The sequence below is a fragment of the Lynx rufus genome, unplaced genomic scaffold, assembly GCF_022079265.1.
Source record: "Lynx rufus isolate CCGP_SWC_20201006 ecotype Redwood Valley unplaced genomic scaffold, mLynRuf1.p SCAF_14, whole genome shotgun sequence".
Classification (NCBI taxonomy): domain Eukaryota; kingdom Metazoa; phylum Chordata; class Mammalia; order Carnivora; family Felidae; genus Lynx; species Lynx rufus.
The window spans coordinates 263,474-285,804 of NW_025814828.1; the positions used below are offsets into that span (position 1 = coordinate 263,474).

At 58.1% G+C, this 22,331-nt stretch overlaps 1 protein-coding gene across 1 annotated transcript; it reads left to right on the forward strand.

Moving 5' to 3' along the window:
• Window positions 1–263: 263 nt before the first annotated feature.
• Window positions 264–9,515, forward strand: SHOX (short stature homeobox). The gene is made up of 5 exons (XM_047076397.1): window positions 264–555; window positions 3,603–3,811; window positions 7,522–7,579; window positions 7,658–7,746; window positions 9,270–9,515. The coding sequence occupies exons 1-5, from the start codon at window positions 264–266 to the stop codon at window positions 9,513–9,515; spliced, it is 894 nt and encodes a 297-aa protein (XP_046932353.1).
• Window positions 9,516–22,331: the final 12,816 nt, after the last annotated feature.

The window sequence follows — 22,331 nt, forward strand, 5'->3', positions numbered from 1 at the left end:
GGAGGTGGGGGAGAGATAGCGTCTCTGCGTGCGCCCGCCGCCGATCCGGGCGCCCTAATTGCTGTAGACAGGGAGCGCGGGGGGCTGGGCCGAGGTAGCGGTGTATAAATAGTGAGATCTCAAGTTGAAAGGCATAAATAACACCAGAAGGGATCTACCCTCACACGGACAGTCCTCTCCGCGCGGGGAGGCGTGCGGACCTCAGCCCGGCTCCCGGCCAGCCCCGCCGCGCCCCCCGCGGACCCCGCAGCCCCCGGGCAGCCATGGAGGAACTCACGGCTTTTGTATCCAAATCTTTTGACCAGAAAAGCAAGGAGGGCGGCGGCGGCGGCGGCGGCGGCGGCGGCGGCGGCGGCGGCGGCAAGAAGGATTCGATCACGTACAGGGAAGTTTTGGAAAGCGGACTGGCGCGCTCCCGGGAGCTGGGGAGCTCGGAGTCCAGCCTCCAGGACCTTACGGAGGGCAGCGGCCACTGCCCGGTGCATCTGTTTAAGGACCACGTGGACAGCGACAAGGACAAACTGAAAGAGTTCGGCACGGGGAGGGCTGCGGAAGGTAAGCTCGCCGGGGCGCGGCTGGGCGCCCCTCCCGGGGACGGCGTCTCCTCGCCGCCGCGCTTGCGGGCCTGGCCCTGGCTCGGCGCGCGGGGAGGCCCCGGGGGCCGCGGCTCGCCCAGAATTCCGCCCCCAACTCTGAATGTGCGGCCACGCTCGCACGCAAAGGCCCCGGCCACCCGTCGCCAGTGTTTTCGTAAGAAAGGAAGGAGACGCCAAGACGCGGCGGCGGAGCCAGAGAGGAAGGGAGGCAGGGAAGCCGAGCGAGCGAGGGCCGGGCCGGGGCCGCGCGCTGCTGGCGGGCCGGCTTCCCCGGCGCCCTTGCGCCGGGCGTCGCCGCGGGAACTTTCCCGGGTCGGAGTCCATCGGGCGGACGAGCCCGAACGGCGGGGTCGGCTGTAGGGCCGCTGGGTGCGCGCCCGCCCGCCCGCCAGGCTGTCTAGTGTCTGCTCCCAAGCGCACACACGACAGATCCCAGGCGTCTCTCCCAGCGCCCCCCGGCTGCCCCAGCGTCCGACCTGGGCCGGCGCTGAGGACGCGCCGGCCGCTGGTCCCGGAGGGAGCGTTGCGTCCTGCGCCCGCTGAACCTCTCTGCTCAGTTTCCTCTTAGGGGAAACTTTCCCCCTTGAGCCCGGAGCTGACGCGGGCCTGCAAATTAAAACCACTCGCGTGCCCGCAGGTGGCCGGGGTCTGGACGCGGAGGGAAGGATTCCCGGGAAGGTCATGGCCGTTGCGCGCGGGGCCTCCCGACCCCAGGCTGTGAGAGGACAGCCGGCCCCGCTGCGGGGCGGACCGCGTCCCGGGCCTCCTTCCTTCCTGCTTTTCCAGCCACGTTCGCCGCGGTTCGCCCTGTTGCTGAATGGGGGGGAGGAGGGGAACCGGCGGGTTTATGGGGGGCTCTCCCAGCCGGGCACGGGGTGGTCCCAACGGGGGGGGGGTGTCTCCGTACAAACAGGGCAACCAGCAGCGGCAAATCAGTGGCGTAAAACTGGCTGGATTTCTCCGGGCGGGGGCACAGCGTAAAACTGTTACGAATGCCTATATTTCATTGCAAAGAGGAAACACAGCGGCTTCGCCCCCTGGTGCACACGGTGTCAGAGCTGGGGGAGGTCAGGAGGGTCTCCCTACGGAGGACATTCCTCACCACCCCCGCCAGCCCTGCCCCGTGAAGCCACTGCGTCCTGGTCGCTGGGACCCCACACTTGGGATCTCTGAAGGGCAGAGCTCTGGGCCGCGGCCTTGAGACCGTGGGGATGCCCCAGATATCTTTCTGAGGCCTCCACCCAGGGAAGCTGGAGGCTTAGAGATGAGCCCCTGACCTCCTGTGGCCTGGGGACGCTCGGCCCGGCCTGTCTTACTTCGGGGTTCACCCCCCCGCCCCGCAGGGCACATGCAATTCATGTAGAGGTTGCTTTCACGGAGACACGGCCTGGCTGGACGCCACTCCGGGCCCACACGTGAGGTCAGAGGTTTCCAGCACCCAGGACTCACGTCCCTGGCGCTTGAGCCGTGTGGTGTGGGAGACCTTTGGCTTCCTGCAGAAACCCGGAGGTCCTGGGCTCCTGCACGGCCTGTCCCGCCGAGCTGTGGATTTTGCAGAGCCCGCCCTGGGTTCTCAAGGCCTTTGAAGGCCAGCTGCTCAGCTGGGATCCGTCCCTGGGGCCAGACTTCAGGGACGGGAAGGGAAGGAAGGATCAGGGCTGCCTCCAGGACAGGATTCGCGGTGGGGGCAGAAATGGGGTGCTGGTTTGCACATGTAACGCTTTCCGGAGGCAAAAGGGGATTCCAAAGCCAAGTTGGGGTTCCGCGTCCCATGCTCAGAAGGCCTGAGGGCAGGCTGTCGGGCAGACTCAGGGCTTGGCTTCTGGTGTCCAGGCCGGCTCGGGGATCCCGGGGGGGTGTCCCCTGTCCCCACGGCTGCTTCGCGTCTTCCCGCTTGGCGAGGCTCCGGGCTGAGGTACGGAGAGGCCTTCTGTGCGTGCTGCCTCCAGACCTTCAGGACTGCGGTCCTGGGGCGGGCCTCCTGAAGTCTAGCCCCTTCTGGGCACCGGGGGCCGAGTCAGGAGGGCACGGAGGTGCTCTGTGGCTGTGCCCGGCACGATCTGCGGCGGAGGGAAAGCACAGGGAGACACAGGGGGCCCGGGAGGCGCGGCTCCCGCCAGCCGGGCTTTGGGGTGATCACGTTATTTTCAACTTCTGGGCTGCCTTTGCTGCAGGTGGGAAGGCGAGGTCTCCGGGTTAGGCTCCCAATGTTGGCCTTATAACTGCCTGCCGCTTAGCCCCCTACCGTCCCCTCCACCAGCAAACACAGACGCTCTCCTAATTTTTGGAGTAAGAAAGTGCCAAGCTTGGTGCCCTGGTGGCTGTGTGCCCCATCGCTGGATGTATGTACGGAGGGGGCAGCGGGAGGCCAGTAAGCTTGGGGACCTTGCTCAGCGATGCGCCCCCAGGCACCGGGCTGAGCGTGAGGGTGTGAGTGTGGTGAGAGAAAAGAGTCCAGGGAGGGGCCCGCACGGCCCAGATCCACCCGCGTGGGGAGGGAGGCTCTTACCCGGCTGGTGCGCCCGGTGCCCTTCGCGGGACCCACACTAGGGCGATTCTGCCCAAACTTGTTTGACTTAAAATAATATTTCGCACCCCACTCCGAGAGAGAGAGAGAGAGAGAGAGAGAGAGAGAGAGAGAGAGAGAGAGATTAAGCTATGCGGCTATGTCAATATGTCAACAGGCGCAAAGGGGAACCTTGAGGAAACCATTCCGAGGTTAGGCCGAGAAACTCAGCGCCGCCAATGCCCGAGTTATAACCAAACGGCGTGGGTTGCCCCTGGAGTCCGCTTTATCGACCTGACGCAGCCCTGGGTGGGGGTGGGCTGGTCAGGCAGTCGGGGCGCGTTGGCTGCCGGGGCCCCTTCCTCCGCAGGCGCGCACGCGGTGCTCGCCGGGTCCTGCACCTCCGCGCAGCGCGGCCGTGTTTCTGGGCAGACGGGGAGGGCGGGGGCGGCCCGGGGAGCGCTGCGCCCTCAGCCCTGCGCCCCCCGCTGCCCCCGCAGGCATCTACGAGTGCAAGGACAAGCGCGAGGACGTCAAGTCCGAGGACGAGGACGGGCAGACCAAGCTCAAGCAGAGGCGCAGCCGCACCAACTTCACGCTGGAGCAGCTCAACGAGCTGGAGAGGCTGTTCGACGAGACCCACTACCCCGACGCCTTCATGCGCGAGGAGCTCAGCCAGCGCCTGGGGCTCTCGGAGGCGCGCGTGCAGGTAGGAGCCCGCCAGCCCCGAAGCGCAGGGCCTCCCGGAGACGCCCAGGGCCCTCGCGTGCGCGCGGGTCGCACGGGTCGCACCCAGGGCGCGTGCCCCGCCTGAGCCGGCCGCCCTCCCCACCTGGAGGTGCTCAGGCACTGGGATCTGACCTCACCTCTTTGCACAGCTCCTCTCCGCGGCCCCCAGCCTCCTCCCTTGCACTCCAGGGAGGGGAGGCGAGGGGCCAGGTGGGGGGAGTCGCGCACACGGGCATCTTGATGAGCGCGGCTGATGCCCGCGCGGGGCCGGATTAGCTCGGGCGCGGGCGGGGGGCGGGGGCGCGGGCGCATGAATTCATAAAGCCCCATCTGGCGAGCCAGTGTCTGCGGGGGCCCTGGGCGTGCGCGGCACGTGCGCGGAGGGGACGCTGTGGCAAAGCCGCTAGGTTAAATTTATTTATGCCTTTTTGGGGCACGATAGCAAAAACTCACTCCCGCTCGCGTCCTCCGAATGCTGACCCCGCCTGGGAGCCCGGGGCCTGGAAGGTTCCCGTCCTTCCTCACGGTTCTGGGCACGACAGCAGCGCGCCAGGCGGAGAGAAGAAGGGGTCAGCATCCCCGGGGCTCTGGGGACTGGTTTTAAATACACGGAATTAATATTGCCAAACGGGGAGCTGGGGGGGGGGCATGAGAAAAAAAAAGCGCAGGGCTTTGAACGCACGGGTTTCCCCCGTTGGGTTGGAATATCAACACGTTCAAACACCAGTCCCCACCCTCCCCCGAGTTTACTTTCCAAACGAAAACACGAACGTGTGGTATAGATAGTGTCTTATGAAATCTTTAATTTGGAAAAGAAAATTGTTTTTGGTCCCCAGCCCCCCTTCGGCGTTTCCGTGTGGCTGCAGAGGGAAGGGTTTCTTAGGATTGCAAGGCAATCGTGTAGGGCCGGCTCTAGGCTACAGCCAGCGGGGACAGAGCCTCCCGGCGAGGTGGGACCCAGGCGCACAGCAGCTCTGGCCACCCTGTCCCCCCACCCCTCGCGGGGGCGGGGGGCGTCCGGTGCGTTTGGGCATCAGTGGCCCCCCGCACGGGGAGGCGGCTGGCAGGGCCCAGAGTGGCTTCCCCACTGGCCACCTTTCTCGGGCAAGATGGATAGGCATTCCCCCTATAAATTAATGAAAAGATTAAACTTTCGCTGAGGGGGACATCAACTTTTATGTTATCTCCCGGTGTCTTTCTGCCTGGGATCTGTAATATCTCCCAGGCCTTGATGTACTGTTTCTATAAAAATAAATTACTTGTAATTTAATTCTACACTATTTCTTTGAGCAGTCTATTACACGCAGCACCTTAGCAGGAGGGACCCACCGGCAGAAAACTGGTTCTCGTGTGTCTGCAGCTCTTGAGAAAACCCTAAAATCAAGGGGGGGCTGGGGGGTGGGCGTTTGTGTGGAGGAGGAGAAGGGGCGCGAGTGGCTGTCCATCCAGAGGTGAATTAAAACTTAACGACTGCAGATGATAATAAAAAGAAACACGGGGATGGGAGAGACAATTTTCTGCGGGCCACGGGGAACAGAGTCAGGGGATCAACACCAGGGGGAAAGGGGCTCGTAAACATCAATTAGTTAAAACGAATGGGTCAGCGCGCCCAGGGCGAGGGGGCGGGCGGCGAAGGCAGGGGGTCAGGAAGGAGCTGTGTTTTGTTCCTGTGCCTGAACCCTCTGGGTCGCCCCTTTTGGGCACAGCCCGTCCCGTGCCGTTAGGACAGTAGAGGTTCAATTTAGTGCGGAAATCTGCTGTACATAAATTGGGGATCCTACAGAGGCTGGTCTTTATTAACCTTTTATTTTTAGTCGTGTACTGGGACCTCGTATCACCCAGCTGTCAGGGTTATAATCGAAAGTTATGAGACCACGCGCAGGACCAGGCGGTAATTTAATTACAACAAATATCTTTGGGTTTATGGCGCAGAGCTAAATTAAATGTCATTATTCACTGTCTGTAATGGAAATCAAAAGGAAATCAGATTACAGCGTTTGTGAAAGAAATCAGTGACTGGTCCTTAATGAAGAAATAAGTGTTTAACCAGTGCACTGAGCTCTCCTTAGCATATTCAGGACTAATTCGAATTGATCGTGAATCACCCCAAGACTGATTTATTATCGCTTCACGCAGCGGCTAATTCATCACTTTTATTCATGGTAATGTTATTTCCACCCACCCGCCCCCCCCACCCCTGCTGAAGGGAGAACAGCTTTCTTTCCACGTTTAAATAGGATTCTGGTTTTGAAAAATGCCCTTGGTGGGGGGGGGGTGGGGGGGTGGGTGCAGAATTTGCTGTCTCCTGCGCCTGGTTTGGGTCTCCCCTCTGAGGACCGAGCAGGGCACCCCAAGGAGAGGGAGGAGCCCCGGAGGGGCCCTCCGGGGTGCAGTCGTGCCGTCTGGACCGCCCGGGGTTGTGCGGGGAGGCCGGCCACGGATGCAGGGATTGCACACAGGAGTGAAACTTGGTGCGGCCCACCTTGCTGGGTGGGTGGGTCGGAGGGACCGTTTTGGGACTGCTTTTCGGGGAACAGGCTGGAAGTTTCCCAAGCTCCCCGTATGTAGCCTGGCGGGGCCGAGCTTTTCGTGCCTTCCGGAAAGGCCGATTCAAACGGGAGGGCGGTGGCTCAGCCGTGGATAAAAAGCTGTCTCAGAAGAGTCTGGGAAGGAAGAGTGAAGGTTTCTTACATTCTCCGCTGGGTCTGGCCTCCCGGGTTTGCTGAGGTTCCCCCGTGCAGGGTCGGGGGCAGCGGGGCCGAGCTGTCCGGGCGGTTTGGCCAAAGGGAAGGCTTGCTTTGTGCTAATTATTCTGCGAGGCCCCTGATGTCATTGCAACAACTGTGCCAGTGAGGGCGGCAGGAAAGCTGCGGGAGAAAGCCAGTTAGGAACAATCAGGTGCTAAAACTGTGCACGAGGGGCCTCCAGATTTCCGCAGGCACAGCTTGGGGGCCACGGGGTTCAAGAACCAGGGCTGTCTGGACGAGGTGGGGGGACTTTGGTGGGGCGTCCTTTGCTCCAAAATGTTGACATCGGTCCTGCGAATCGAGCTGAACTGGGGAAGGTTCCGCAGATACCCTTTCTCCAAGAATGAGACATTTTGCAAGAGAGGCCGGTGGCCTCAGTCGTTGGGGGTGACCCGGTGTTTCCGGATCCAGGACGCTGAGGAGTCCTTACTGCTAACTGGGACCCTCCAGGCTTCCAAGGAGGGCATGAGGGACACTGGGGACGCGGAGGGTTCTGGACTCAGGGTGTCCCGAATTGCACCAGGGTGGGGGGGTCATATCAGAAGCTCTTTATGCGTCTGTGCGCCCTGTTAGCGGGCAGCTAAGGTTCCGAGCAGGACTATCCGGCGCTCCCGGGGCCTGGCAGAGTGGAAGAGGGCGTCCACTGCTCCTGGAAAGTTCTCGAATCCACCCCGCCGTTCTGGTGCGCACTTTTCCACTTTAAATACATGAGCCGTCAAGGCTCCTCACCTGGGGACACAGGCAGGGCTCAGAAGCGACTTTCGGAATCCGCAGCTCTAGGTGGCCAGCTATGGGGGGGGGGTGATGGCTGGGGCGGGAGGGAGCCCGCCTGCGACCCTGGTGTCCTGGCACCGGAGCGCGCGCCGCCGTGCGCCTAGCCTCCTGGGGGGAAAGAGGCCGGCGGGCTCACGGGGCTGCGCGCGTGTCTCTGTTCTGTCCTCAGGTTTGGTTCCAGAACCGGAGAGCTAAGTGCCGGAAGCAAGAGAACCAGATGCATAAAGGTGGGTGCGGAGGTGGGGAGCGCGTGCAGACACGGGAGGACCTCGGCGGCCCTCACGGCTCCTTTTTTCCCCTTGCAGGCGTTATCCTGGGCACCGCCAGCCACCTGGACGCCTGCAGGGTGGCCCCCTACGTGAACATGGGCGCCCTCCGAATGCCTTTCCAACAGGTAGCCCGTTTTTCTTCCTTCTGAGCCGCGCGGGGGCCCGCCAGCTCCCCGCCTCCCTGGCGTCCTGCCTCCCCCCGCCGCTCCCGCCCCCGCGGAAGAAAGGCTGGCGCTTTTACAAGGGGGCATTTATGGAGCCGTTGGCACGTATTAAAATCACGCTGTAAAACTCCAAGAGTCACCTTGGGGAGGGCCAGGGTTTAAACCCAAACACAATTTTACAAAAATCAAATCGGAGTGAAAAAAAAAAAATCCCACCCACCCAGGCGGCCTGGCTGGGGGTGGGGCGCGGGGATGGTGTACTTGGCCGGGAGGCCCTGCGTCTACACCCAGCCCCCCACCTCGCCTGCCCCAAGCCTCAAGTGAGGTGTCTGCGCCCCCCCCCCACGCCCCCCTCCCGTACCTGGGCCTCCCCCTCCACCTCAGAGCCCGGGTCATCGGGGCTCCGCTCCAAGTGGAGTCGGGAGGCCCCAGCGCTGAGGGCTGCCTGGCGTGGACGTCTAGGGTTTCCGGAGACCCCGAGGGCTGCCTTCTGCTCCAGAGCAGCTACCGGTGGATGGTGGAACCTGCGTGGGGCGAGGCGCGGGCGCCCGGGGCGAGAGCGCAGGGCTCACGTGCCCCGGACTCGCGCCAGCGCGGGACCTGGGGGCGCGCGGGTTGGGGCCCCACCGTTGGGGGAATATGTGAGCGCACGGGCTGGCGGAGCTGGGGTGCTGTGGGCAGAGCGGAGGCGTGTTCACCACGCGCCCTGCACGGCTTTGCTCCAGGGAGCAGGCCTGGGGTTATATTTGGACCTGTGTTTGCTACGGGCCTCTGCGGGTCCGCTAGGGCGCGGGTAGAGGTGGTGAGGGGTCAATAAACAGGGCCCTCACCGAGAGCGGGGCGCTGGCGCCTTGTGCTGTCAGACTCAAGGTGCCCAAAGGCGAAGGGAGTCCAGGGCCGCGCCTGCGCTGGGTAAGGGCCTGCGTCCCTGTCTCTCGCTTGGCCTCACCCACTCCGCGCCTGGGCGCACGTCTTTCCCCAGGGAGGGCGGTCTCTCCACACGACCTACAGCCCAGAGTGGGGTCCGCCCTGAGGCCATGCTGCAATGAGGCTGTTGGGGCGCGGGGGGGGGTGGGATTCAGAGGCGTCCCGCGGGGGAGGGGGGTAAGAGGAGGCCAGCACCCCGCAGTCCAGGGGTCGAGTGGGGACAAGTCACAAGTTCAGAGAAGTTGAGCTTCCCGTGAGGAGATGCAGACACCGGGATGCTGGCGAGGACAGGGGCGTGGGCGCCACCGGGGGGTGGGGGGGGTGGGTGCCGGGCTCTGTTCAGATTCTCCAGCTCCCACGGCGCAAAGCAGCCAGTGCCCCCCGCGGACACGCGTGCCAGGAGCACAGCTGCGACCCCCTCTCCCGCCCCCGGCTGGTGCAGAGGAGTCGATGGTGGTCCCCGGGGTGGGGGCAGGGGGCTACGACTCCCCAGAAACGGACGCCCCAGGGTCCCTCCCGTTGCACACGAGGCCTAACTGCGCCTTCTGCCCGCCCAGGTTCAGGCACAGCTCCAGCTGGAAGGCGTCGCGCACGCGCACCCGCACCTGCACCCGCACCTGGCCGCGCACGCGCCCTACCTGATGTTCCCGCCGCCGCCCTTCGGGCTGCCCATCGCGTCCCTGGCCGAGTCGGCCTCCGCCGCCGCCGTCGTGGCCGCCGCCGCCAAAAGCAACAGCAAAAACTCCAGCATCGCCGACCTGCGGCTCAAGGCGCGGAAGCACGCCGAGGCCCTGGGGCTCTGACCCACCGCCCGCCGCGCGCCCGGCCCCGGCCCCACGACCCCGCCCACGCTGCGTCCTGCACGCGCCCCCTCCGCGCCCCCCGAAGGTTCGCACGGACGCCCTGCAGCGAGCGCGCGGGCCCTGGGGCAAAGGCCTCCTCGCTCGGGGCAGCCCGGGGTGGGGCCCACCACTGGCCTAGGGAGGGGGCCTTCCGGGGCCCTCACGACCCCGCCAGACCCTCGCAGAGACCGTGCGGAAGAACGCAGGTGACGCTCTGACCACCCAGCCCTTTGCGCGCTGTCTCCACTTCCTGGGACCCTGCGCCACCGGGAGCCCCTGTGTGCCCCTGTGCGCCCCGCGCGCTCCTGTGCGCCCCCGTGCGCTCCCGTGCGCCCCTGTGCGCCCCTGTGCTGCCGGCGGCGTTCCTACCCTGTGCATGTGGCTTCCTACTCGCCTTTGGAAGATCTTAGAGTCTATTAAACAAAAGATCTGGGGCTGGTCTCCGCTGAAGATACCAACACTTTTATTCACTGCCACGAACTTGCTTTTTCGTCTGAGGAGGTTCAGGACGGGTATGGATTTCAATGTGGACTTTCGCCTGCCAGGCAGGGGCCATACTCTGCAGCAATAAGGAACCGCGTCTGAGGACCTCCACAAGGTGGGGTGGGGGTGGGAGAGACCTGGTTCTCCCAGGTTGGGACCGTTTTTTTTTTGGGGGGGGGGGAGGGGGTTGAACCTGAATAACGAGCACGGTCTTCACGCACATGTTTGGCCCCAAAGCACCGAGTTTAGGATTCCTTGTGCCATAGTACAGGCGACTTTATAACTTTTCCAGCATTTGATTCCCGAATTGATGATTTTTTTTTGTTTTTTTGTTTTTTTTGCTGTTTTACAGAATTCAGACGCAAATAACTTGCATAGAGACACAGGGGCGGGTGGTTTTAAGGTATGATACTGATGCAGCATTAACTTTGGTGAAATGCAGTTAAGTGCAATACTGTAAATATTATAGATTTAAAAAAAAATAGCCGTGCACTCTTGACCCCGTCAGCTTCGGAATTCCAAGGGCATTACCCTCCTCCTGCATGCTGCGGGCCCGGCCGACTGGGGGCCCATCGCCAAACCCGAGGGGGGGGTGTCTGGCGTGGGCCGAGCAAGACCGGGGGCCTGTCAGGATGTGACGCTGCTGGCTGAGCTGTTTCTGAGAAGGGAAGAGTGAGTGACCTCCTCCGGGCAGCGAGTTTGAAGACAGTGTTTTGTAGCCAAGGTCCCAGGTTTTACTTCTCCTTCTCTTTTTTGTTTCTCCCCGAGTCCCCCCCCCCCAAACCCCCTCCCGGCTGCGTTGTGTAAGCACCACACGGCGACTTAGTTGAGCAGGTGGCATGGGATAGGAAAGTCGCTTGAAATGGTGTAGCCACAGGGTTCAGGGTCCCCAGCGATGCACCTGAGTTCTGGGCGAAGCGCTTTGCGGGCACTGCGTGGGCTCCGGGGGCCACGCACCAGGGCTGGGCTTGTCTACCTCGGAGAGACGCCTGTGTTTTTGCCTTAGTCGCCGAGGGCTGCCCAGACAGAAGTGGCTTTCTCCATCAGTGTGCCAACCCCTACCCGGCCGTCCAGCCAGTGTTTCATGAGCTGCACGCGTTCATTCTGTGTCCAAAAGACGTTTCGCTCTTTCCGGATTTGGCCTTGGCGGCTGTCTTTCCTTATCCCCGAACTTTGGTATATTTTCTTCACGAGACAGAAAACGTTTCCTTCCAGGCAAGGAAACATTTTCTACCTTTCCACGGGGCTGAGATGCAGACGCGTTTGGACGCGTCTCATTTCTATCATCTGAAATTCTTTATAGGAACCGAAAGGCCCCTTCGACATTTCCCCCCCCCTGAAATTTTAGTAAAGCTCTAAAATGACAGAGCAAGACAGAGAAAGCAAGGTCAGTATTTTTAAATCACTTGCAACTTTTTATGTCAGACATTCACGGCGACGTAGAGTTTGCCTGAAATGTGCAGTTTTGCTTTCAAACAGCTGTGAATAAAAAAAACAGAAAAACAAAACAGGAGGTCCTACAAAGCTTGAATTTTCCTTTCCATGCAAACAGCGCATTTCCAGCCTTTTAAAGCTAGTGGCATTCATCCGAAAATGTAACACTTGGCGAAGGTTCCAGGTAAAGCGTGTGCGTCCATATTTTCTCGTTTGTTTGAAAAAGCTTACAAAATTTTTGCCTAGATACACTCTTCACAGACCACTCCCTCCGCCCCAGAAAACTCCCTCCACGTGAGCACAAGACATGGGGTCTGCAGCTTCCAGTTCCGGTTGTGCTGGTGGCATCCAGGACGTGCTGGACAGGGGTCACCTAATCCTCGTGTGGGTCTAGGTGCGCCGGGCCGTCACCCCGGGGCCGTGGCATCACCCGGGGGCGTGCACGTGGTGCAGAACTGGGACAGGGCGTCAGAAAAATGACACGCATGAAACGGATGCCTCTGGGCTGTTGTTGCTGTTTTCTGCTCAAACCAGGATCCCTTTCAAAGTCATTCGTGGGACATCCCAACAGCGCCTTGGTCACAGCGGGAAATGTCACCTGGAAAGCATGTTGGGCAGGGTTGCGTGTTGACACGGCTGTAGGCAGACTATCGGGTTTGTCAGACCTACAGAGGGTTCCTGCGGGCGCACGGGGTGAGCCGCAGGCTGGTTCCCATATCCACCCGGCTCTGCCAGGCCCACTTCGCGAGGAGGCGTCAGCCCCAGGATGCTTTTTCTTTTTCTGAAACCTTGGCCAAAGAGTACTGTCAGGACGGAAATCGCCCGGTTTGGCAAAACGGAGTTCTTGTAAGATTTTGCTGCTCTCTTGGACCTTTGTTACGAATTCCATCTTTCCTTCCTTGGGTTGTGTGTCTGGGAAACCGCGACCGATGACGTCACTGGGGAAGGTTCTGGAGTTTCTGGATCTGGGGTGCTGGGCATACTCTACGGATGATGTGTGTGGCTCTTGCGTGCTTGGGGAAGCACGGCTACCCAGCATTGCTGGTTCAGAGGCACGGGGATGTCCTTTTCTTCTTGTCTGTATGGGGCATCCACATGGTGACTTTCTTCACTCTGACAGAATCGAGCACTGGGCCCGACGGGGTTCCTGAATCACTTATGGGAAAAGCAAGCCAGTCTGGAGCACGTGTTCTGAGGCGTTGCCACGTCCATCAGCTAATTGGGTTGGCATCCGTGCTTGAGGGTGGGGGGGGCCTTCAGAGCCTCAAATGCCCCCTGATCTCCTGGGGCAGGGACTGTCCCCACACCTCACTGCAATGCAAGCTGGGCACTGTGGCTGCCTTCGCTCCCTGCAAGTCTTGAGTTCCAGGTGTGGGCTTCCTTGTGTCCTTGGCCATGAGCATCTGTGGTCTGTGCCATGGGGGGGACATGTGGGTGTTTAAAGTGGAACCAGGAGCACGTTGGGCACCGGTGTGCGAGCTCACGGCCACCCCCCTGGTCGCGATGGAAAGGACACCACAGCCTTCTCTGCTCCCACACTTGGCTTCCAATCTAATCCCTTAATTTTCCTCAAGGTACAAGCCCCTTTTCCTGGGAATTTTCACCGGGGCACAGAGCTGAGCACAAGGACCCAACATTTTCAGGCACTTTGCCCCTTCCTTGCTCCGAGTTTCGGAGGTTGGGGAGGAGGGGGAGGTCTGTTCAGTTGACAAGTTTTAAAACCTGGTGCCTAATTTATTGAAATTTATTAAAAATTAGCTTAGGGATATGCTGACTTTTTGTTTTGTTTTGTTTTCAATACACGTGAAAACTTGATGCAATTTATAAATGTTTTATTGAAATTTGATATTTAATGAGAAATCAGCTGAAGAATGTAGAAAATATCAACTTTCAAAGCTATTAAGCGTGCTATTTATTGAAAGGTGATAGTTTGATAACCGAGCCCTGTTGTAGGTTGAGGTGGCATCAGAGGGAGGCAAGGTTCTCTGCTTTTTGACTTTGGATGTATGTGGATGTGTTATTTATTGCCTTTGGTTTTTTTGTTTTTTTTTTGGTTGGAAGTTCATAAATATGTGCTATTTTAATTATGGTGAGTGTAAATTTGACATTGCCTTGCATTTATTTTTATATTTTTTAAGCCTCTTGCTTTCGCCCCTCCCCCTCCCCCCCCCCGCCCCCGAATTATGAGGAGCGACTAGGATTTACGGCACAGCCACAGCGTTTGGGTTATGCATACAAGCTTTGTCTGCACCTACAGACGTGTTCAGAGATCGCTCCAATGAAAAGAAGTAACAGAAGCTTTCCCAAACCAGCGGTCTTGAAAACCTGTATCCCTCTGCTATCGTGGGGCTGGGGGGTGGCGGTGGGCGGAAACCATGCGGGAGGGGTTTTTCTGGCCATGCTTGCAGGTTGGTAACATGAAATGTTCTCACGTTTAGTTCTAGTTACAAAGTGTATTTTGTCAAACCATATAGTATGAATGTACATCTTGTCAAACGGAGATATAAATAAACTTATAAATATTTGTAGTCAAGTGTTAAAAAAAATTCTCCACTCTCCACCCCCCCTCCCCTGAGGCAGGCTCCTTGCAACATGCAGGTGTGGGCTGGGGCTGGAAAGAGAGCGTTGTTTTCTCATCCACACAGAAGTGTGTGTCTGTGTATTTCCGGCTCGCGTCTGGCACCCGTCTCCCGGGTTTTCAGCAGCCTCTGATTTCTGCTCCTGTAACCAACACCCCCTTATGGACGTGTACCTTTTCCTAGTTTTTTACTATCCAAGTCCACATCCTCCCAGAAGCCGGGGAAAGGAAGAGAAACAAAGAAAAAAAATCCCCATTTTGAATCAACTCAGAAGGTTGGGATGACCGTGGAGGCATTTCTGAGAAGCCCGAGGATGTTGGTTTTGAGTTTCCAATTTTAATTTTTTTTTCTTTTCTCGCGGGACGGTATAAGGAGGGACCACCTCGGCATTGCAATGATGGTTGAGTCATTTTGGAAAAAAAAAAGAAAGAAAGAAAAAGAATGAATGGGGGAAAAAATCAAGCTTTCAAAATGAGAACATTTTTTGGCCTTGGCTTTGTATCTCTTTATGTGAAGGAAAGTTAACGACCTGACTTAGCCGCGCTTGCGGGTTCCCAGAGCGGATAGAAACCACATGTGTGGACACAGGGCAGGGCAGACGTGGGCTGGGTGAAGCCATCCCTGAGACACTGGCACCATGGCTGGCCAGGAGGGCTGGGGGGTCTCTCTGTGCTTGGGGGGGGGGCGAGCCCACAGACAGGTGCGAAAGTCCCGTGCACCCAGGTTCTCCTCCTCCAGCCACGGAGGAGACTTGGACGACTTGCTCTCTGCTGCTGACCCTCCAGCCTCAACATTTCCTTTCTCTTTTGTGGCCCGCATGCCACAAAACCGGTCCATACCCGCAGCTCCCTCCCACACACCCGTTCCTGTCCTGCAGGAAGGAAGAAAGTGGGGTTTGTCGGGCGACGGGGACCGAGGTCACCGAACAGAGGGCACGTCCTGTGCATGACCCCAGGGTGTGTGGTCCCTGACGGGGTTCCCCATCAGCCTGTCTGAAATCTGCACCCCTGGCTTCCGGAAACCTCTTGTCCTTTGGGGGTAAATGCAGCCCGGTTTGACACCTGTGGACTCCCCCTGTGGCTTTGCTGCGAACGTAGTTGGAGCAGATATTCTGTGGTTCACATGACCGTAAATGTCCGTCTGTGTTCAGCAGATCTGTTCCTGGTGTCAAACATATTTGGGGGCCCCCTTCCCTTTGAAACGGAGTCTGACCTGGAGAGAATCTTGAATCCCTTTCAGATTTTTCTGTGGTTTCTGCTGCAGACTTTTCTTGAACCAGAACACTATATAAATATATATACATTTCAAATATATACTGGAATATTTTAATTTGCACACACAGACGAATGAGCCGAGGGGTTTTCGGATAACCGTGTCTTACCCCCAGTTACGAAATCCCGAAATGGAACAGGAAAGCACATTGACGTTGCCTCCCGCAGACGCGTTTTCCTTTCCGGGCTTCTGGGGCTTCTGCTGGGGCGTCTGACTTTCGTATTCAACCAGGGGCGGCAGGGGGAAGGAGAGGGATATACCGAGAAAGGAAAAACCGTGAGCTGGCTGGGCGCGTATGTTACACACACACACACACACACACACACACACACACACACGAGCTCTCCAAATCGTGCAGGGGGCAGTTGTCAGGGAAAATAAACGGGTTTGAGATTTCACCAGCGGATCTATGCTCGGAAGGAGGCACAGGCAAGCGAAGTAACATCGGTCACCCCCGCGGCTGAAGTCCCTCCGTGATCCAGCGCTAGTGAGTTTTTGAAAACATGCCTTGATTTCTTTCCTTGGAACGTGGAGATTCTCAGAATAAAGACGAATACTGAGTGTATGTGGACATGTCTGGTTAGTTTCCACGTGTGGCTGTGCGTGTGGTGGTTCATTTGTGGGTTTCTCTCCCCACGTTGGTTAAAGTGGAGCCTTTCACTTTCAGTATCCTTTGTGTGGAGCGTTTACCTAAAACCATGGAGAATTAGCTTTGGATTTTAAAACAATGGAACCTCACCCGCTTCCGTGAGCACTTTGGGTTAAAATCTGCAGATCTTCACATAGAGATTCACAGGGACCCGTGGCACACGCAGTAAACCCGTGTTGTCAAGTTGCTTCCTCTATTACTGTTTCTGCCGTGAGATGTAAGTGTTATCCTGTGCTCAAGACGTCAAAGGACGCTCGCTGACTGGAGCCATCCGTCTCCCTATGAAATTAAAAAGGCCAAAGACAGAATCTGTCGCCGTGTAAGGAGGCGTGATGGGTGTGCGATCTTACGCACAAATGCACCGCGGAAAAGATGTGTCCAGACGGGAAACAAGGTTTGCCATGAGGCCGTGAGAAAGCAATTGAAATATAATTTTTTTAATGTTTATTTTTGAGAGAGAAAGACACACACACAGAGCGTGAGCGAGGGAGAGACAGAGAGGGAGACACGGAATCCGAGGCAGGCTCCAGGCTCCGAGCTGTCAGCACAGAGCCGGACGTGGGGCTCAAAGTCACGGACCGTGAGATCATGACCTGAGCCGAAGTCAGACGCCCAACCGACTGAGCCACCGAGGCGCCCCAAAAGCAGTTCAAATATAAAGCAGTATCGTCCTGTGCACTGAGCAGACCCATTAAGGTGGCTAACGAGTTTCCTTCCTGGTGGGGGAGGAAGCTTGCTTCTGGGTCCCGTGGAGGGTAACTAGTACCTTGTAAGTCCGGGCAGATTTGTGGTCTCAACGGTTGAAGTGCAGCCTTGAGACCCAACACAGGGTCTTGCTTTGATCCCACATTCCTAGGACCAGGACCTGCCAGTTGAAACAGGATGTGCTTTTATGGGCACTTTCTGCTGTGGCGAGCAAAGGGTCTGCATCCTGCTGGACCCGGAAAGCCGTATGCAACATTATGGCTGATGCCTTTGGGACACACCGTGTGCTTCCCGCCCCCCCACCCCCAGAAGAGTGTACTCAAATGTTATGCCATCACAATGCACTCTGCACAGAGTCTACACTGAGATAACACAATCCAAAGATGCCCCAAACACACTGTTTCCCCCCGAGCTACCGTTCATCTGAAAACATAATGTACTCGGAGGCAGGAGAGTTTAACAATTGTTGCAAAAGATTCACTATGATGCAGGAGGGTTGAACAATTGTTGCAAAAGATTCAGGTGTGCAGGAGGGTTTAACAATTGTTGCAAAAGATTCAGGGAGGTGCAAGAGGGTTTAACAATTGTTGCAAAAGATTCACTATGATGCAGGAGGGTTGAACAATGGTGGCAAAAGATTCAGTATCAGGCACACACACACAGAGTGGAAACATTTAACGCATTGAAATTATGCTGTGTATTCAGGAAGTTAAATGGAGTATGACCACACGTTTTGGTTGATTTTCTGGAGGAGCAAAGTCGGCACAGGGAAATTTCCCCAGCCCCTTTATGGCGCGAGGCCATGCACACACTGACCGCAGCGACTGCCTGTGAAATTCCCAGTCGCCCAGGTGGCCCCCTTAGCGGGTATCAGAGTAAGAACCCTGCACTCTGATCGAGCCTATACATAGAAATCAGAGTGGTTTCCCCCAACAGAAACGAGAAGAAACCAGCCGAAAGCATTCAGTGCCATACGCATTGTTGGCATCCTTTATTCAGAGGTACCTGGTCATCACCTCCACACCCGGCATCTGCGTAGCTGTGCTAACTTTCTGTCCTTCTCTTTCATCTCTGTTAATTATACAGTCTGAGTGTGTGCGTGTCTGACACAATTTCGTGTCTTCCTAGATTCCCGGTGGTTACTGTCATCACCAGTATCACTGTGACCCCTGCTCGTTCCTATCCGCTTGCACCGCTGGGAGGAAGACGATGGGAGCAGTGTTTTTTTTTTTTCTTTTTTTTTTAAGTTCCATTTATTTATTTATTTATTTATTTATTTATTTATTTATTTTTTGGTGGGGTGGGGGGAGGACAGAGAGACGGAGACACAGAATCGGAAGCAGGCTCCAGGCTCCGAGCTGTCAGCACAGAACTAGATGCGGGGCTACAACCCACGAACCGGGAGATCGTGACCTGAGCCAAAGTCGGGGGCTTAACCGGCTGAACCCCCCAGGTGCCCCTGGGAGCAACCTTTTAATGGGTCCTCTTCAGTGTGCTCTGAGACGAGTTGATAGTTTGGGTCATGTCCTGGGGAACCAGAAAGCAGGTAGATTCTACACTGAGATGGGGAATAAAGGAGGAATCCACAGGGGCCCCGGCGCCAGGAATCACCAGCACATCCAGGTGGGATCCTAGGGCGTGGTGCTAACTTTCCTCCTCTCACCGTAGCGTCTGGACCCGCTTCTGCTGTTGCAAACGAGATATCTAAGTAGGTGTCACTGCTGACATAGTGCAAGTCCCCAAGCTTTTCTACAAGCTCCTGACAACTTTCCTGTCATACTAAGTGCCCCATATGCAGTCACATAGATGTTTCTTCTGTACGTGTTACAGGACCGTCAGGAACAAGACAAATTTAGCCTCAGTTGGGACGTTACGTTGGCCGAGCCGGTGCAGACAACACCCAGAGCTGCATTTACACCCAGCGGTTACGCTCCTGATTCTTTCTCCTCTTCTGACATAGATGCCAATGAAATGCACCTCAGATGACGTTGAGATTCTGTCCTGTGGCTGACGGGCACCAGAACCTGCTTTCCACGGGGTTTCCTGGGCCGGCCACAACTCATTGCCAAAAGTTCTGTGGCTTCAGTCAACAGAGATTAATCCTGTATCAGCTCTGGAGACCAGAGTCTGAGATCCGGGCAGGGCAGAGCCCCTGAGATCCAGGCAGGGCAGGACCCTTGAGACCCAGGAGGGGCAGGACCCCTGAGATCCAGGAGGGGCAGGGCCACTGAGATCCAGGAGGGGCAGGGCCACTGAGATCCAGGAGGGGCAGGGCCGCTGAGATCCAGGCAGAACAGGGCCACTGAGATCCAGGCAGGGCAGAGCCGCTGAGATACAGGAGGGGCAGGGCCACTGAGATCCAGGAGGGGCAGGGCCACTGAGATCCAGGCAGGGCAGGGCCACTGAGATCCAGGAGGGGCAGGGCCACTGAGATCCAGGAGGGGCAGGGCCACTGAGATCCAGGCAGAACAGGGCCACTGAGATCCAGGCAGGGCAGGGCCACTGAGATCCAGGAGGGCAGGGCCACTGAGATCCAGGAGGGGCAGGGCCACTGAGATCCAGGCCGGGCAGGGCCGCTGAGATCCAGGGGGGACAGGGCCGCTGAGATCCAGGCAGAGCAGGGCCCCTGAGATCCAGGCAGGGCAGGGCCACTGAGACCCAGGAGGGGCAGGGCCACTGAGATCCAGGAGGGGCAGGGCCGCTGAGATCCAGGCAGAACAGGGCCACTGAGATCCAGGCAGGGCAGGACCACTGAGATCCAGGAGGGGCAGGGCCACTGAGATCCAGGAGGGGCAGGGCCACTGAGATCCAGGCCGGGCAGGGCCGCTGAGATCCAGGGGGGACAGGGCCGCTGAGATCCAGGCAGGGCAGGGCCACTGAGATCCAGGCAGGGCAGGGCCTCTGAGATCCAGGCAGGGCAGGACCGCTGAGATCCAGGAGGGGCAGGGCCGGTGAGATCCAGGCAGGAAAGGACCACTGAGATCCAGGCAGGGAAGGGCCGCTGAGATCCAGGCAGGGCAGGGCCACTGAGATCCAGGAGGGGCAGGACCACTGAGATCCAGGAGGGGCAGGGCCGGTGAGATCCAGGCAGGAAAGGACCACTGAGATCCAGGCAGGGAAGGGCCGCTGAGATCCAGGCAGGGCAGGGCCACTGAGATCCAGGAGGGCAGGACCACTGAGATCCAGGAGGGGCAGGGCCACTGAGATCCAGGAGGGACAGGGCCACTGAGATCCAGGCCGGGCAGGGCCGCTGAGATCCAGGGGGGACAGGGCCACTGAAATCCAGGCAGGGCAAGGCCACCGAGATCCAGGAGGGGCAGGGCCACTGAGATCCAGGAGGGGCAGGGCCACTGAGACCCAGGCGGGACAGGGCCACTGAGACCCAGGCAGGGCAGGGCCACGGAGATCCAGGCAGGGCAAGGCCACCGAGATCCAGGAGGGGCAGGGCCACTGAGATCCAGGCAGGGCCGGGCCACTGAGATCCAGGCCGGGCAGGGCCGCTGAGATCCAGGGGGGACAGGGCCACTGAGATCGAGGAGGGGCAGGACCACTGACATCCAGGTGAGGCAGGACCGCTGAGATCTGAGTAGGGCAAGGCCACTGAGATCCAGGCAGGGCAGGACCGCCGAGATCCAGGAGGGGCAGGACCCCTGAGATCCAGGCAGGGCGGGGCCGCTGAGATCCAGGCAGGGCAGGACCCCTGAGATCCAGGAGGGGCAGGACCACTGAGATTGAGGAGGGGCAGGGCCACTGAGATCAAGCAGGGCAGGACCCATGAGATCCAGGCAGCAAAGGGCAGCTGAGACCTCCGGGGGTGGGGGTGGGGGGTCGGGGGGGGCGGTGGGCAGGGCCGCTGAGATCCAAGAGGGACAGGACTGCTGAGACCCAGGGGGGACAGGACCCCTGAGATCCAGGCAGGGCAGGGCCGCTGAGATCCAGGCAGGGCAGGGCCGCTGAGATCCAGGCAGGGCAGGGCCACTGAGATCTAGGCAGGGCAGGGCTGCTGAGATTCAGGAGGGGAAGGGCCACTGAGACCAGGCAGGGCAGGACCACTGAGATCCAGGCAGGACAGAGCTGTACTCCCTCCAGAGTCTCCAGGGGAGGGTCCCTCCTCCTCTTCCAGCGTCTGGGGCTCCAGGCGTCCCTGGGCTTGTGGCCGCATCCTTCCCGTCTCTGCCTCTGCCTTCACGTGGCTTCTCCTCTCTGTCTGTGTGTCCCCTTCTGTCTCCTACAAGGACACCTGCCATTGGAGTCAGGGCCACCCTGACCCAGGATGGGCTCATCTCAGATCCTTCCCTTCAGCACATCTGAAAAGACCCTGTTTCCAAATACGGTCCCTTGTGAGGGTACAGAGGACATAAATCTCGAGGGCCCTGGTCAGACCTGGGCTGGGGAAGGCGGGCGCCACATCATGTCTGAGTATTTATGTCCTGAATCTAAGAAACCTGGCAGTTATGACCACTTACAACACGGGGTTAATTTCTGCTCAATAGATGTTTCAGAAACAGCCATAGAGAGTGAGCCACAGCCTATGTATGTAAAATTGTTCTCCAAGGAAATATATTTTTTCATGCATACAGGTATTTCTCCAAATGCACGACCTCAGAGGGAAAATGGCACGTGTTGGACATTTATTGTCAACGTCCGGGCAGTCGGGTCCGGAGAGGGACGCACAGCCCGGGGCTGACCCCGTGACATAAGGGCCCTTGTTTTAAAATCTCCCTGACCCTGCGTGCTGACACAAGGCTGGGTCTGCCTGGGTGGGCATTTAACCATCATCGGTCCCCAACGTCACTGTGTTGCCTTTGCTTTATGGCGTATTCTGTTTCTGGATATAGAGTCTGAAACCTGAGAGGCGTTTCCTGGGTTATTCGAGAACTCAGCGCTAATGTGTGCTAATGACGTCCGTAATTACGTTCCCGGGTAGAGAGCACCGCGTCATCTTGTAAAATGTTTTATAAATTTGTTTTTTGCTTCTCGGCCGCAACGAAATTCACATACCCTGAGATTCACCTTCTCAGTGTGTGCGATTCCGGGGTTTGTTAGTATGTTCAAGATGCTGTGCAAGCCTCACCCGTTGCAGAACATTTTCGTCACCCGCCAAAGGGAACTCTGTACCCGTGAAGCTGTCTTTTCCAACCCTCTCCCCTCCCCCGCCCCCAGATGTTCCTTGGATGCGGTTCATCGGTAATGTCTTTTCCACTTTTACAGATTTGCCTCCTCTGACAATTTCATGGGCATTTGGGTTGCTTTCCGTTTGGGGTTAATTATGAATAATGCATCCATGTAGGAGCTTTTGTGCGGGCAATGGACTTGCAGGGTCATAGGTCAAGTGTACACCGAGGTTTTAAAGGAATCGGCTGTTGGGGCGCCTGGGTGGCCCAGTTGGTTGAGCGCCCAAGTTCGGCTCAGGTCATGATCTCGCGGTTTGTGACTTCGAGACCCGCGTCGGGCTCTGTGCTGACAGCTCGGGGCCTGGAGCCTGCTTCCGATTCTGTGTCTCCTTTTCTCTCTGCCCCTCCCCCACTTGTACTCTGTCTCCCTCTCAAAAATAAATAAGAGCGTTAAAAAAATGTGAAGGAGTTGACTGTTTCCCAAAACGAACGGGCCAGCCACGGATGGGCTACCGATTCCTCTTTCTTCGGCAAATCGTCA

What these genes read in the sequence shown, in the direction of transcription:
- SHOX (XM_047076397.1), top strand. Translation starts at nt 264, where the DNA reads ATGGAGGAACTCACGGCTTTTGTATCCAAATCTTTTGACCAGAAAAGC. An exon ending in TCTCGGAGGCGCGCGTGCAG is followed by an intron (nt 3,812 to 7,521) that starts GTAGGAGCCCGC and finishes TTCTGTCCTCAG; the next exon opens with GTTTGGTTCCAGAACCGGAG. An exon ending in AGAGAACCAGATGCATAAAG is followed by an intron (nt 7,580 to 7,657) that starts GTGGGTGCGGAG and finishes TTCCCCTTGCAG; the next exon opens with GCGTTATCCTGGGCACCGCC.